Source organism: Bos mutus, chromosome 22 (assembly GCF_027580195.1).
Source record: "Bos mutus isolate GX-2022 chromosome 22, NWIPB_WYAK_1.1, whole genome shotgun sequence".
In the NCBI taxonomy this organism is placed as follows: domain Eukaryota; kingdom Metazoa; phylum Chordata; class Mammalia; order Artiodactyla; family Bovidae; genus Bos; species Bos mutus.
In genome coordinates, this window is record NC_091638.1 from 10,615,100 (window position 1) to 10,631,570 (window position 16,471).

General features: G+C 37.8%; 1 protein-coding gene across 19 annotated transcripts in view; it reads left to right on the forward strand.

Annotated features, from left to right (window-relative positions):
- LRRFIP2 (LRR binding FLII interacting protein 2) overlaps positions 1–16,471 on the forward strand; it is a 109,156-nt gene that overhangs the window by 43,188 nt on the left and 49,497 nt on the right. For 6 of the 19 annotated variants that reach the window (XM_070359585.1, XM_070359579.1, XM_070359583.1 and 3 more), the window contains exons 3-8: positions 2,122–2,208; positions 3,431–3,481; positions 9,321–9,377; positions 9,475–9,519; positions 14,666–14,707; positions 16,067–16,132. In XM_070359585.1, coding sequence (XP_070215686.1) covers positions 2,122–2,208; positions 3,431–3,481; positions 9,321–9,377; positions 9,475–9,519; positions 14,666–14,707; positions 16,067–16,132 — 348 coding nt within the window. The remainder of the gene's footprint in view (positions 1–2,121; positions 2,209–3,430; positions 3,482–9,320; positions 9,378–9,474; positions 9,520–14,665; positions 14,708–16,066; positions 16,133–16,471) is intronic. The other 13 variants (XM_070359597.1, XM_070359598.1, XM_070359581.1 and 10 more) reach the window with 6 other exon arrangements.

The window sequence follows — 16,471 nt, forward strand, 5'->3', positions numbered from 1 at the left end:
TCTGGTGATGACGGTGTGAGAGCTTAAGGATGGTAGATTGCAATTCACTTTGCAGGGTTTTTGCTACTAAAACATGTGTAAAACTGACTAGGAAAATGCCAAAATTGAGATTGAATAAGTAGTAACTCTTACACTGTCTATGCTTCTTAGCAGCCTTCTGTGACCTTGCCTGGCAAAACCCATTGCCCCTTCCTGCAGGTGTCCTCCTTCTAAGCAGTGTGTTTGTCTCTCTCAGCTAGACTGTGAAGTCTTTGGGCAGAAATGGCATGTCCTGCTCTGTACTTTTTGCACTCAGTGTGGTGCTTACACACAGTAGATCCTTCTAAACCTTGCCTGAGTCTCTTCTTAGTGTGAGTGTGCCTGCGGGCTTAATTGCTCAGTTGTGTCCAACTCTTTGTGACCCCGTGTACGTAGCCCACCGGGCTCCTCTGTCCGTAGGATTTCCCAGGCTAGAATACTGGAGTATTCTTGCCCCCACTCCAGGGGATCTTTCTGACCCAAGGATGGAACCCACGTCTCTTGTGTCTCCTGCATTGGCAGGTGGATTCTTTACTGTTGTGCCAGCTGGGAAGCCCTCCTACTGTGAGGCTTGGGCACAAATATCATCAGAACAAGAGAAGCAGCAGCTACTGTCCTTATCAGAGGAGGGATCTGAATCAGAGTTACAATGCGGCCAAGAACCCAGGAAACCACTCCCAGAGAAACGACAGAGATTTTTTAGTTTCATGTGGTACATCAGGCTGTTTTGTTGCCTCATTTCCTTGATACACTGGCCCATGGCCTGGAAATGTCTTGTTTGTTTGGCAGACACCAAGGCATAGGGGCGACAGAGCATGTAATTTTAATACCATATAATACGTTTAACACAGTGTCATAAGTCACAGTAGGGGCATGTGCGTAGAGCATTACTCTGTGACAGAGGGGCTGGAGGAGCTCTTAATAGAAAGTAGTGTGGTCGCTGAATGAGAGAGAAGGGAGAATACCTCCTGCCAGCAAACAGTCTGTGAAGAGAGGCTGAACCTCCCAGCCCAGGAGATGAGGTCCAGGAATGGAGAGGGGTGGATGTAGCTGGTGAAGCTGGGGCCAACTGGGGGAAAAAAGGCAGAGAACTGACTGGGAGAAACTATCTCTGTTTTTGCTCTTCGTCTCCTGTCTTCTCTTTGTGCTGGTCTATGGAATTTTTGCTTTAACAGTGAGTGAGGGGGAGCCCCTGGAGTGTTTTACAGAGCAAAATGATTGATTTGATCAGAAATGTGTTTTGTAAGGCAGATGGGCAGTCATGTAACCACATAGACGATGAATTGTCGAGTCTAAAGTCAGGTAGATGGATTTGGAGGCAGTTGCAGTGTCCAGGAGATAAAGAGTTATTATATAATTTCATTTATATGCTGTGTCCAGAAGAGGCAGATTCAGAGAGACAGAAAGTAGACTGATGGTTGCCCGGGGCTGGAGTTGGGTAATGGGAAGTGACAACTAATGGGTACAGGTTTTCCTTTTGGGGTGACGAAAGTATCATTAGATGGTGATGATAATTGTGCAACTTTGTGAATATACTTAAAAACCCATTGAATTGTATGTTTTTAAGTGGTGAATCTGATGGCATGTGAAGCATATCTCGGAGAGAGAGAGAGGAAGAGTTCCTGAAATAAGCAGGGATCGTGAGCATAAAGAAAGAGAGATGGGTTGGAGGGAAACTCAACCCAAGAGTTGGTCAAGAATTGACAGCACTTGGAGAGTGAATATTGGTGATGCCCACAGTGAAATAGGGGCCAGCCCTGCCATTTCCAAGCCCTGCCATTTCCAATTTGTATGATTAAACTGATGGGGAAAGAAATACTGGAAAAAGCAAGTTTGGAGAAACCTACAATGAACAGTGTAAACTGTTTTGAATATGTCATCAAGTCAGACAGTTGTGCATGAAGGCCCAGATTTCAGGAGACTCTGAGACTAGAAAAAGAAGTGAGTTGTGGAGGGGGTGTAGACTGAAGAGGTCACCAGGCTGCTGGTGGGCAACCCTGTGTCCCCACTCTTTTCGGCTCTCTCTCCTCCAGGCTGGTCTAGAGGGATGGTGCTGGAGGCACTGGTTTTTAAATAAAGCTGAATCTTTCTGTTACTTTTCAGGCAGAGGCAAGGCTGGCAGCAAAACGGGCTGCCCGGGCAGAAGCAAGAGATATCCGCATGAGAGAACTGGAACGGCAGCAAAAAGAGGTAACTGGGGAAAATAACCCTGTTTTGTGTCGTTACTTCAGAAGGCTAGTTTCCTTCTGAAGTAAACCTGGTTCCTTTTGAAATACTGGGAATAGAGTAACCTGATGTATGTGTTTTGATGAGCCATTCTGTGTCAGCAAGTTAGTGCAGTATTTGTTTGAAATTAACAGCAGACACCTGTATACCTCTTGTCATAAGTTACTGTTGGGTTATAAAGTCCTTGTAATAGCCAAAGAAGGCTTAGAGATGACAGAATTATTTACTATAGTCCTAAATGTCCTAGAATTTTGACTATATTGTGATAAATACATAGTTAAGCTCTGTGAAATCATACAGCCATATAGTTTGTAAGCATACTTAATAATGGAGGAAAATCTTCGTATAAGAAAATGGAAAAAAAAAAATCCCACAATTGTAGCACTTTTAGGACTCCAGTCTTGTGTTACAAAAACTAGTATCCATATATAGATCAAAAACTACTGGAAAGAAGTGATTACTCTCAGTACTTTGGTTTATCTGTGGTGGAATTATGATTGATTTTATGTTACACTTTTGTATAGCTAATACATTTCCGTCTGTTTTAATTATCAGTGAGAAAAGCAAAAAAGAAAAAAAAATTTATAACTAGACATATATAGAAGTTGGGCTGCTTTAAAAGAAAACAAATACTCTTTTTTACTCTTTCCTTCTGACATTGACCTGACTTTGAAAATTCCCATAAAAACCATTTCTGATGTTTTAGTTTAAAGGGGGAAAAAAGCTGCAGGGCAATGTTAAACACTTTGTTTTGAGGTTTGTGGTGAATTTTCTGTTAATGAGTTAGAGAGATGTGTATAGAGTCCATATTGTCACAGCTCAAAAACAAAGCCAAAAACAGTTAATATAATGCTTTTTTTTTTTTTTTTTTTTTTTTTTACCTCATAGCTTCAAATATTGAATGCAGTTCTTGGCTTGAGATGAAATGTTACAATACAATGCATTGTCTTTTATATTCCTAAAATTGTAGTGAACTATAAGAATAGAGTTATTAAGTTTAAGTTTTATTTGTAGTTCTCTGAGCTGCAGACTGAACATATTTAGCTTAGTATGTTGTGTATTTTGAATGTGTAACTTTGAATTAACAATCATTGCCTTTCAGGACAAATGTATGTGATTAGTTTAAGACTTTCCATAGCAGGCAGTCTGTCGGAAACTTGAGTTTGTGAAACTTTTGCATTTGTAGCACTCTCATCATTCCTTTGACCGGAAATGGGGACAGATTCAGAAGTGGCTGGTAGGCCAGAATTGCCTGCCCTGCATGTTGTGATCAGTTGCTGAAATATGCAATCTCAAAGTAAAACATTGACTAATCATTTGCCAAGTAGGGGTGTTTGTCATGTTTGAACCTAAAGGTCAGCGAGTGTCTCTTCTGCCTGTAGTGGACCAAATGTGTGCTTGGAGTCCGGCCATTTTCGTTGTAGTTAGAGCCTCACGCTCATCTCATAAATGCTCCTGACCAAGAAAGATTGAGTAGATGAATGTGTTTTCTCTCTGTGGATTTGTTCTTCTGTCCCTAAAATTTGCCCACCCCTCTCCGTCCCGCCTTCTCCTCCCCTGCCCCTTTCTTCTTTTCTCTCTTTTTTAAAAAGCTATATCAGGTTCTTCATAGAAAGATGAACCAAATCATTCTTTCATCCCCTCTGAAAATTACTTTTATGTTGTTAGTTCTCTCAGTTTCCTTTCAAGTCTTACGCTGTCACTCCCAAATTTGTTAGCTACAAGAGCAAATTGCAACCAGTAATGTATGACTTACTGTGAGTCATTCCTAAATTTGAGCTTTTTTCAGTGTTGATAAGTGCCCTTGCTGCCTCTGATTGCCGGGGTTCTTAGCTTGGTGTGTGAATAGGCTTGGGGGATGGGGTGAGGACATCCCATGCCAGGTTTTGAGTATGTGTATATTTTCATGTGAAATGGCCACAGGAATTTTTATCATCAGATTCTCAAAAGGAGTCTGTGATCCCTAAGAGGTTAAGAACCACTGTTTAATTGCTGCATAACAAGCAACTTTCATAAGCAAATCCCTTCTAGAATAGCATTTTAAGGTATAACCAGAATTTAAATATTTATGATTGTATTTACCTACAAATTTTAAAACTTCATCATACTTCTCATTGTGATATTTTAAAAAAGAGAGAAAAAAGGTGTTTGGTTACTTAAAATTAAGCCACTCCTCATGTATGTGTTTGTTATTTTGGAGTAGAATCTGTCCTTTCTTGTTATTAAAGATAGCTTATTTTATAATTCAAGTGTCTTCTGCATGTAACTGGCTTAATATTACTGATGATGTCTTAAGAATATTTTTGCATGAGTTAAGAGAAATAATTCTTAATTGCAAAAGTGGAAATATTAATTTCCTTTTATAATTATGTATTATAGTTCTCAAATTAAATTGCCTAGGATTTTAATATCTTAGGGCAGATCAAAGCATTAAATTAAAAAAGCCTATGTTAAAAGTCTAATATTTAATTCTTATGTTGAAAGGAGCAGTTTGGGTTAGGGTTTAAAACGCAGGTGTCCAAGTCTTAACTAATAGGTAGGATTTGGACAGGCAGAGAAGGTGGGGTTTTGTTTCAGATAGAATAATTAACATTCCGACCCCTTCTGGCACTTCGTTCAAACTGATTTTTCCTCTAACTTCTTATCCTATCCTTGTCTTTCTGGCTGCTTTCTGTCTATGAACTTATCATAGAAGTTGGCATGTGAGCATCACAGTGTAAAATATAAATTACTAATAAATTTATAATAAATAATGCATAGACAAACAGTTGGGTTATCGATGACTAGAAGGAAGAATCTTCCTATACTAAAAATTTCTCCTAATTTAGCACTTTTTTCGCCCGTGAGTGGGCTGTTGGATGTGAATAGGGAACACCGGAGCATGAGGCTCAGGAATGAAGGTAATGTTGAGTACATGTCTGTGTGCCAGCATTGTGCTCATGGAGAAGGCAATGGCACCCAACTCCAGTACTCTTGCCTGGAGAATCCCATGGATGGAGGAACCTGGAGGGCTACAGTCCATGGGGTTGCTGAGAGTCAGACACGACTGAGCGACTTCACTTTCACTTTTTACTTTCATGCATTGGAGAAGGAAATGGCAACCCACTCCAGTGTTCTTGCCTGGAGAATCCCAGGGACGGGGGAGCCTGGTGGCTGCCGTCTATGGGGTCACACAGAGTCGGACACGACTAAAGTGACTTAGCATAGCATAGCATTGTGCTCATACCTTTTACATACGTGTTCAGTCCCCATTGTAAGACAGGTCCACTCTCTCCATTTTATAGGTAGGTGAGAAAGGGTTGGCAAAGTGAACAGCTTTAGTTGTTGGCAGAGCCGGAATTCAAAGGGATGCAAGGGTGCCCCATGTGCTGATGGTGGAGTGGGAGGTGGACGGACCAAGAAGAAAAGGGCCTGTGTCTTACTGGGCCCCCAGGTAGTCTTAGGTTAGCCAGTACTGCTGCCTGTAAGCCGGGTGTCTGAAGCAGTGACGTGTTGGGAATCTGAAAGAGCAAATGCAGTTTGTGAGGTTTCCTAATTTAAAACTGAGGGGGCCATACGACCCAGGAATCCCACTGCTGGGCATTAACACCGAGGAAACCAGAATTGAAAGAGACATGTGTACCCCAATGTTCATCGCAGCACTGTTTACAATAGCCAGGACATGGAAGCAACCTAGATGTCCATCAGCAGAATGGATAAGAAAGCTGTGGTACATATACACAATGGAGTATTATTACTCGGCTATTAAAAAGAACACATTTGAATCCGTTCTAATGAGGTAGATGAAACTGGAGCCTATTATACAGAGTGAAGTCAGTCAGAAAAACACCAATACAGTATATTAACACATATATATGGAATTTAGAAAGATGGTAACAATGACCCTATATGCGAGACAGCAAAAGAGACACAGATAATAAAGAACAAACTTTTTGAACTCTGGGTGAAGGCGAGGGTGGGATGATTTGAGAGAATAGCATAGAAACATGTATATTACCATATGTGAACTAGATCGCCAGTCCAAGTTTGATGCATGAAACTGGGCACTCAAAGCTGGTGCAGTGGGGCAACCCTGAGGGATGGGGTGGGGAGGGAGATGGGAAGGGGGTTCAGGATGGGGGACACATGTACACCCATGGCTGATTCATGTCAATGTATGACAAAAACCACCAGAATATTGTAAAGTAATTAGCCTCCAATTAAAATAAGTGAATTAATTAAAAAAAAAACAACTGAGGGGGATAGCTCACCCCTTGAATCCAATATTTATTGTCAGAGATGTCCAGGTATATGCAGAGGGCTGTCAGCTTTAAAAAAAAAAAAAAAAAAACTTAAAGAGAACTTTTAAAAACAGGGTATATTTCATTTCCATTTATCTAACTTAAATGTATCAAACATAATTTTTCAGGAAGCCTTAAAAGATAGAAAACTCTCTTTGAAGGCATTGTCCTGTTCATTCATCTTTTATATTTATAAGGCTTCCCAAGACAGTGAAAATATTTTGTCTTCTGAACTGTGGAAGGAGAGGGATAGTCTGCCTTGTAATTGGTACCTAAAAACGTTGCTGAAATCTTTTTCTATTGACTTTCTGGTGATTAATTTTTAAAAAAGCCTTTTGGCAGTTTTAATAGTCCTTTAGAAATACCTGGGAAATGAAGCTTTTTTTGTATTCCAGAGTAGAAAACTAGGATACCTTGCCCCTTTCTTCATGTTCTTTGTATGTAGTTAAATCTGGATTTGGCCAGTATAGGATAGTATCTTGATTGGTTCAGTGGTATGGTGAGTCAGAAGGTCTGAATGCTGGTCCAGCTTTCTAGCTTTGTTGACCCCTAACCTTTTTGTGATGCAGCTTTTTGTTTATTGTACTATAAAATGAAAGGATCAGACTAGATGATCTCTAAGGATCCTCTAGCTCTTAAAAATAATTCTAGATTTGGTGCTAGGGTCTTTGGTTTATACAGGGTTTCCTTCTGTATCTCCCTGTCTGCCACTGTGCGGTAGCATTCCAGGTAAAGGCAGTAGTTAAAGGCCACGTGGAATGCCCGCCTTTCTGTGGAAGAGTAGTGTTCCACGGCAGACTCTTAGTGAAGTATGTGCTTGGAGTCTTTTTGGTGTAATAAAAATTTGCTCTGAGCTTGCCTCACTGTACATATGGTAGCCACTAGCCTTATGTGGGTAATTAGGTTTCGACTTGAATTGATAAAAATTAAACTTTGGTTCCTCAGTTGCACTTCTGACAGTTTAAATGCTTAGTGGCCACCTGTGGCTGGTGGCTGCCATACCAGATAGCACAAACACAGAGCATCTCCACTGTCGATGAAAGGCCTGCTGAACAGTGCTGGCTTCAGGTGTAGGTTATGACTGTGGAATAATCTGTATCCTGTCACTTTAAATTAGCCAGCCTCTATGGGCTTATATTTTATTCTGTAGTTTTCTGAACTCATTAGGTCATTTTTTCCAAATGGTGCTAAAAAGAAAGCTGTGTAAATCTAGAGATATTCCGATACTTACTGTGGTGTTATTTAGAGTTATTTTTATAATAGGCATAATTAAGGATAAATATGAATTCATCTGTCTTTGCTGCATGTTTAATGGGATGTGCTCTTTAGAGGCAGGTTTTTAAAAGTGCGCCTGTGTGGTAGGTGGAATGAAAAGTAAAGGATAGAATAAAGAGAAAACTGAACGTTAAACCTTGTATTGATATGTCACCCTGGTACCCCAAATAACACTAGGAGGGGGCACATAGAATTAACCTCAACTAACAAAGCTAACTAGCCTAGAACTTGTTACCATTAGTAAGCTGTACCTACCCTGCTGGGCTAACACTCATGCCCCCCAAAGTTTTGTGATACGTCACCTGATAGTCAAAGAGAGGAAAGAAACTTGCTTGGCTTCTTACAGCTTACATGTGTCTATTACATAACAAAACTGTGAATCAGTGATGATTTCCTAAAGATCAGAGCACCATGTTGAACATTGAATTATTGAATCATCCTGGTACATATAAACAGACTTCTGAACAGATTTGATCAAATGCATCAATGTACACGACATATGACAAGCAGGCGTTTTTTGGAATTGTATTCAAAGATCATGACCAAAACAAAGCATTAAATTGTGGTGTTTCAGTTGAATTACTGTTGCTGGATTCACAATGAATGATCAGGCGTAGCCACATCCAATTATTCCATCTGCATGATGCTTGTGCTGTATTGTCATGGGGTGTTGAAGTTTTGGTGTGTTTTGGGAAAAGCAGTGTTGATTACCTGTGAACCCAGTTGGCCAGTTGTGTGTAGATTCTTAGTCAGTGCAAATTGACACTCCAAACTTTGAAATTCTGAAAGATCAGAAGGTTCTTACAGTTGATTAGGTTCTAGGGACTAGTCATTTAATTTCACATGACTCAGTACTTAATGCCACAGTGCTAATAGATGAATATGGAAAAAATTAGAATTACATTTATTTAGTCAATTGGGTTTTTTTGTGTGTTTTGTTTTTACAGTCTTCATAAGGCATAACTTTTGAAGCAACTTTATCAACTCTAAAGTATTTAGTTTCTCATAATTATAAGTAGTTTTTCATATTAACAATACACAGTCAGGGGCTATTTCATTTAGTTGTTCTTTGCTTTCCCAGTTATAGTGGTAAAAGAAAAAAATTTTTGGCAATGAGCGCAAAATTACAACCCAAACCTTTTTAAAAGAATACATTTTCACTGTAAACTACATCTGTAATAAACATTTCTTCCTGCTTTGCATAAACTAACATCATAAAAAATAGATCAAAGTCTGCTTTTAATGCTGACCTCAATTTCTGTTGGTTAAGTATACTTACTAATTTTTATCTTGGTATATTGAGCTCTCTTGGTCATATATCGAGTACATTCTACAAATGGCCAGACATACATACACTTGTTCAAATGAAAACATTGCTGAGATGATTTCTACTTCCCTTCCAACTGAGGGAGGGATGTGACTGCCCAAACTCAGCTTTGAGGAAACTCCCCTCTGTGCTCAGTTCTGATAGGCAGCCCTCTGCTCAGTGATTAACTGTCCACGTACTTTCTCCCTTCCCAGGAAGAGTCGGAAAGAGCCAGGTCTTCCCACAGATCCAGTCATCGTCGTCCTTCTCTGGTTTGTAATAACCTACAAACTTGCCTCTGATACTTTTCCTCATCAGCTTGCTGCAGCCACTCACACACCTTTACTGTGTTTGTTTTTATCTTATCAGGGAGTTGAGGATGCATTGTCCATTCGAAGTCTTGGCAGTCACAGGGTTGGTATTTTAAGTTGTTTACACCCTAATAGCAAAGCTATCCCTTTGTCTTTTCTAAAAAAAGAGAAAATATTGGTAAAGTTCTTTTCATTGGAAAGTGGTATTTTCTCTCAAATTATTGCTATAAGTAAATCAATTCTAAAATCGTAAATATTTTCATCTATTAACATGTATATTTACTTTTTTTCTGTAAAAGGACTTTTGATTTTGTAAAATCATTACAAAATAATAAGATTGATTTTATAAAATAACACCTGCATGGTTCTAACTTTCAGATTTTTCCTACTTTCAGATTTTTTCAAATGATAATTTTTTTAATGAAATTTATTATTCGGTGGCATGGGTGACTAATAGTTTTATTCAGTGGTAAATTGAACTGATTTTTAAAACGCCTGTCTTACCATATTTATAGAAATGATCATGCTTCAATATTTTGATTAATATTTTGTAGTTTGTCTCAAGTTTTTAGTGTATATGATCATAAATCAAAATAAATGAGAAATTGTTCATTAAAAGCTTGCATATTGTGCCAAAAAAGCTGATCTCTGTTCTTAATGAGTTGTGCTTAAAGCACATTGCCTTAGAGCAATGCTTTTAATTTGTACATTATTAATATAGTATATGTGCTTATATCTAGATTTTTTTTCATCAGTAAAATTCTGTTCTTGTTAAGATCTATATTTGTTAATATCCCCAGGTCTAGTTTTCTTCCTATCTTGTATAATGTTCTTATCTTGTATTTTTTCCTATCTTGAAAATACACTGTATTAAACTGAGTGTGTTCTGGTATACTAGTTATTGACATGTTTGCATTCTTAAATAGTCTTTTACTCTGGTTATATTTCTTTTTTTTTTTTATTCACTTACGTTCTTAAGACCACGTTTTATTTTTTAGATACTTTTCCTTGTGTTACAGTCTGTTGCGTATTGGCCGAGTGCAGCTTTGGCCATAAATTTTGCACATGCACATGCGCTAAACTGAATGGCAGGCGAGGTGATGTTTTCCGAATATACAGTTGTTGCCAGGAGTGGTTATATTTCTTATTGTGAATATAATCTACTGGCTTTTTGGAATAAATTAGTAAGCTAGTACTTGAATCATAAACATTTTGGTTGATTATAAAAATTTAGATTTATAAGAATATTAAAAAGCCTTTATAGAAATCTAACTAGTGGTTTAAGAATGATTTTAAAGGAAAAGAGCTTTAAGATAATAAATTTGTCTTGCTTCTCCTTAGAGAAATTTTGGTGCCTTTTTTTTTTTTTTTTTTTTTTTTCACAGGGAGTTAACAAAAGCTTAAAAGTTGAGCTTGGAGGGCTTTGAAAATAATCCCATCTCACCTTTTTTTTTTTTTTAATATATGACTTATTGTAATGTTCATAGTGTGAAGTTCACAGTCTTCAAGCTGGTTATTTGTAAATTTGCATGGGAAACTTACATATTAGTTTAACCTAATGGTAAAGCCATCCAAGTTCAACCTAATTTGTTTTTAAAACAAATCTGTAAACAAACAAAAAATAAATCTGCAATTAAATAAGGAATTGTTTACTCAGTGTCTATAAAGTGAGATTGATTTTCATTTCATGGAAATTACATCGTTAAATTTAAGATATAACTAGAACTCAAATAGTATTGTATTTCATTATGGTAGTTATGAAAATTTGCTATTATGTAGCAAAAAGTAAAACTCCTAATATTTTTAAAAAGCAGTCTGTGAACTTCAAGATTAGTAAAATTTTTACCTTGTAGAGACTTCAGTACTACTGTTAGTGTGCATTTACAATATTTAAATTTTTAGACTTTCTTAGAAATGTCTGATTTGAAATGAAAGCTTACTAATAACACAGTACAAAAGAAATATAGTTGAGATAAGTTTTTTTCTTTTTTCTAACTTGATAATATTGGGAGTTTTAAATTTTCATCAGATTATTGCCTTTTAGAATAACTTTACCATCTATATTATACCGAAAATGTAGACAACTTGTGTTCTCTGTAAAAATACATGTGATGGCTTAAAACCCTGACCTAAATTTTATTCGGGTTTGCTATATTATTTGGGGTTTTGGTATTTCTTTTCTGGTTACTTTTTTAAACATATGAGCTGTATATTAAAAAGTCTAAGACTTTTGGACCTTGTATTTGATACATGAACATTAGCAGTACTTGGATATGAGGAAGATGTGTTTATGGTTTCATGCCACATTCTTCGGACTTTGATCTCTCCTTTTGTCCAGTTAACTGCTTTCTTTGAAAAGTGTCCTGCCTGAAGCTATGTGGGGCTAGAGATGGTATCAATGCTATAGACTTTCTGTATAAAAATAAGGCAGAGATAGTTCAAGATGGTTGAAGATGGTAGCTTTGGGGAAAGAAGATTAAATCAAAGCCCTGAGTTTAGAATTGAAACAGTGCTTCTTTAAAAAGCAATGTACCTTTAAAAAAAAAAAATCTGACTGACTGCTTGGTCACTGCTTTTATGTATTGAAATACAAGAAGACTATAAGGAAGAGATCCGAAATTAGAAAATGAGGTAATCTTGAATCAGAGTGGTAGGGATGCATCACAGTTTTCACTGGTGGAGAGCTTTACTGTTGTTTTTTATTAGTTCCTATTTATATATCAGTGGCTTTAGTACAATTTTAATGAATTTAATTTTAATATGCTTGGAATTTATTATTCTGTCATTTACTCCTACACTGTTTAATTCCGTGGAAGAGCCCATCGAAGGACGTTACGGGGACACATTGGAGCAGAGCCCGCACACCCAGCAGTGACGACCTCGTGGCGTGTAGCCCAGAGAAATGTGCAGCGTTAGTACTGTGCACTCACTGTTGACTCGCGGCGCCCGGGGGCTTGAGCAATAGGTCCATTCCCACAGAAACAAACACTTGCCGAACTTTTGTTTCTGTAGCCTGCTTTTTAATACTTTTTATAATAGGAAGTTTGGAAATATTTTCAGTTCTCTCTTCCTTGATGAATCGTTTGCTTTTAAACAACATAAATGCCAACTGTCACATACTGGAGGATTCTTTTTGTTCACCAGGTGTACAACCAGTAGTAGCAATTGGGATGTCCAGGTTGTGGATTTTCCTACCAGATTCACCAGTTTTTAAAACTGAGGGAATTCCCTGGTGGTCCAGTGGTTAGAACTCCACTCTTCCAATGCTGGGGCCCAGATTGCATCCCTGGTCAAGGAACTAAGATCCTGCAAGCTTCACAGCACAGCTGAATAAATAGATAAATAAAATAAAACTATCTGAGCTCTGCATTATATTTTAGAAAATCAAAGTAGATCATTTTCAGTTCAACTTGTTAAATCTTATGCTTTTGCAGAAGACCAGGTGTTACAGAGAGGATGAGAACTAAGACTGATTCCTTCAATGAACTTACCTGTTTGGGAGGATGGAATAGCTTATATGCAAGAGTGTGTGATTTGAGTAATACGTGTTTTGGTCATGGGTTTTTTTTTTTTTTTTTTTTTAAAAAACAAAAGTATTTTGTTAACTGAAAGAAGTCACAGGTAAAACTTTCATAGAGAAGGAACTTTATTTTCAGTGAAATGTCATTCACCACAGTGACTTTACCACGCACATCATTTACCACCAAATGCACACCATTAGGCATTTTAGAAAATTTTGGATAAACAAGATTTTTTTTTACACATGTAGTAACACTTTATATTCTGTTTTCATAATATAAGAAAAGTATGTAAATGCAGATATTTTGCTTCAGTACCTCTTAGTATTTATTGCAATATCATTTTCTCTGAATTTAATTTTGCCAGTGGTAAAATTATACCACTTAGCCTTATACTTATGAAATACATTTGGGGGAGTTTCTGCATTATTTTTTGTGAATGATCATCTCATTAAGTATGAATTGAAACCTTTGTTCTGTCTGAACTATTATTTTAATGCTTTATTAGAACTACACTTTTAAATTTTACCTTTTGGTGTATTTTAGGCTTTTTAAAATTGCAGCCTCTATGACAGGAATACATTTTACACTGTAATCCAGTATTCATATGCAGAGATGTGCCTGTTTTTGTGTGTATATAAGTATATAAAAAATACAGAAACAAATTAAAAAAATATTTACTGTATGTGATCCACTCTAGTATTTTGTATTTTTTTAATGTTGGTTGAACCCATAAATTGATTTTATGAACTACTAATGAGTTGCAGTCCACATTTAGAAAAACATTACTTTAGATCAGGTTTCTGAATAGTGTTCCCTAAGATCCTAAATGGGTATAAGAGTTGCAAAAGAAAGATATTTTTACCAAACTACCTGAGGAACTTGTTCATTGCTTTTGTTTTATACATTGCTCTTCTGGGCAAGATTGCTTAAAAAATCTGACTAGAATGCTTAAAAAAATTAGGAAAACACAAATCTGAGTAGTTACTATTTAATTTGGTTTCTTGGATTTGACATGTGGTGCTAAACGTATTATTTTCTTAAAGACCCGACAGGAAATATGGTTTTCTGGTCTTGTCATAAATTTTATATCTATTTTCTTTGATTTATATTTCATGCCACTTTTATATGTATACTATCCATTCCACACTTTGCTCTGACCAGGTTTCTAGCTTTGTTCGCTATTTTTCATAGCGAAAGCTCTTGAGAAGGGGTGCTTTCCAGGTGTGTGCACAAGCAGATCCGAGGGAGCTCTCCCCATTTTAGTGCTGCAGTTGTTTGTCTTTTAGTTTTGTTTTTTGGTAAGTTTATCATAGCTATGTGTTCCTGCTTCATTGCTTCTCCATGACTTGCTTTTGCCACGTTTCACATGATGGACAACGATGTTCACAGACCGTTAGGATGCTTAATTCCTGTGTTTAAAGGCTTCCTTGGGTGTTTGTGCTGCACTGTGCTGGGGTGAATCATCTGAACATTACTGATTATAAATTCTGGATCTGAATGAGAACATGAAGTTTTTCCTGTACATGTAGTTTAACAATAACCTATACTAGGAAAGAGTGAGGGGGGGAGAGTGTTCTTTAATTCAGGTGTCACAGCTATTATGTTGAATAATTTGGGGATTTTAAAGTAGTGCTGGATTTTTCATAATTTTATGAATGTTGCTTCCCCCCGCCTTTATATTTCTGATTTTGGAAATACAACCAACTTCCACCTTTTCCTGAAATCCAGTATGATGCTCTTAAGGATAGATCATCAAGACTTTCATCATTAGTATGTATTGCATGACTTTGTGTTAAGTATAGTTTCACTTTATAAACAATTGGTGATGCTAATCCTAGATTATGTCTAACTTTGTCACAGGTCTGTTGTGATGTTTGGGGGAAATATATGACTAACGGCAAATTCTAGTGTGTAGTTGTGGCATGGTTTAGCACTTGAATAGCTTTGCCTTTTAAGATCTCAGGATCATATAAAAATTTTTTGCTTTCCCATTCAGGACTCATCTTAAAATGATGAGTCACCCAGCTGACACATACTCAGTGCCCTGGAAGACCTGTTTCCAGCGGTGTTGTGAGATGTACTGAACTACAGCAGCATGTTTTACAGCTATACCTGCTATGTCTTATGTTCTGTGTCACAAGCCAGCAGGTGTGAGAGGATTCAGGTGACAACTGAAACGTCAGTTCCTCCACTCCTTTTTGCTTGATTTGGTTTTTTGATGGCATGTCATTTTGGCCAAGGAAGTTTACCTGTAGTGTGTTTTTCTTGGGTTAATGTATCCATACGTTGCCACAGCTCTTATGTTCAGAGTAGTAATGTCTAAAAGAAAGATATGGACTTTAAAAAAAAGGAGAATGAATTTGTAATCACTGATTCAGGATCTAGCTGTGCATGTTTCAGGTGGTGTGTGTAGAGCAGGCTGTTGACGGCTAGGCCCCTTCTAGCTGCATCTCCTCCTTTCAGACCAAAGGTGCATATCCACATTGCACTTCTTCTCTGCCAGTTGTCCTGTTTAGTAGTATTGCTGTCTTCTATCCCCTCACATGCACTTGGCTCTGACTCCTAGAAGTTACATCCAAGGATGTCAGGTTATTATCTAATGATGCTGCTCTAATGAGACAGACTACGCTGTGTAGGTTGCTCTCCGCTGAGCAGCACCTGCTGCGGGACCCGTAACTCGGGTTAAGAGGACTGTCTCAGGCAGTGCCGTGTTACGTTTTCTGTTCTCATCGTGCTTTGGTGGATACACAGGATTGCTCTTTGGCCTTTAGGTAAGGAGGACTGCAAAAGGAAGTGGCCTCTCTTGTCACTCATACCTTTTTAAAGAAGCGGAGACTCAAATGAGGTGTGGCATGAAGGCCCCCACTTAGAGCCTGCTGGTTCTGAGTCCTAATTCAGTCTTCAGCTGGCTCAGCACCGAGCTGGATGGCACAGCAGGGATGAGGGGGATGCTGGTATGCGGGCAGGCTGTGTGTCTGAGCCCGTTTCCCACTAACAGGTGCGTGCATGTAGACTACTCGATGTCTCATGTGGGCCTTTTTCTATGTATGATTTTAAGATGCACTTTATTAAATTATCTTAAAACTGCACTATGTGATCTTTAAAGTTAACATCAATATTTACTTCCAGAATCATTCTTACAGTCACTCTTACGGAATGAAGAAGAGATCTTCTGGTTCTCATAAAGACCCACTGGTTAGTTCTGTTGTGTCTCATATCACAGTATTTTGTGTGGTTGTAAAATTCACTGATCCTTTCAGGGAAATTAAGAATTATGACTGCATTAGTGTGCTCTTCAGGCATTATTGAAACCTGATAATATACTGAAACATGACTTACCAGAACCTTATTTAAAAATAATTTTGTTTTCATTTACAAGATTTAATATCAAGTTAACATATGATGGGCTTCCCTGGTAGCTCAGCTGGTAAAGAATCCACCTGCAATGCAGCAGACTCTGGTTCGATCCCTCGATCGGGAAGATCCCCTGGAGAAAGGATAGGATACCCACACCAGTATTCTTGCCTGGAGAAT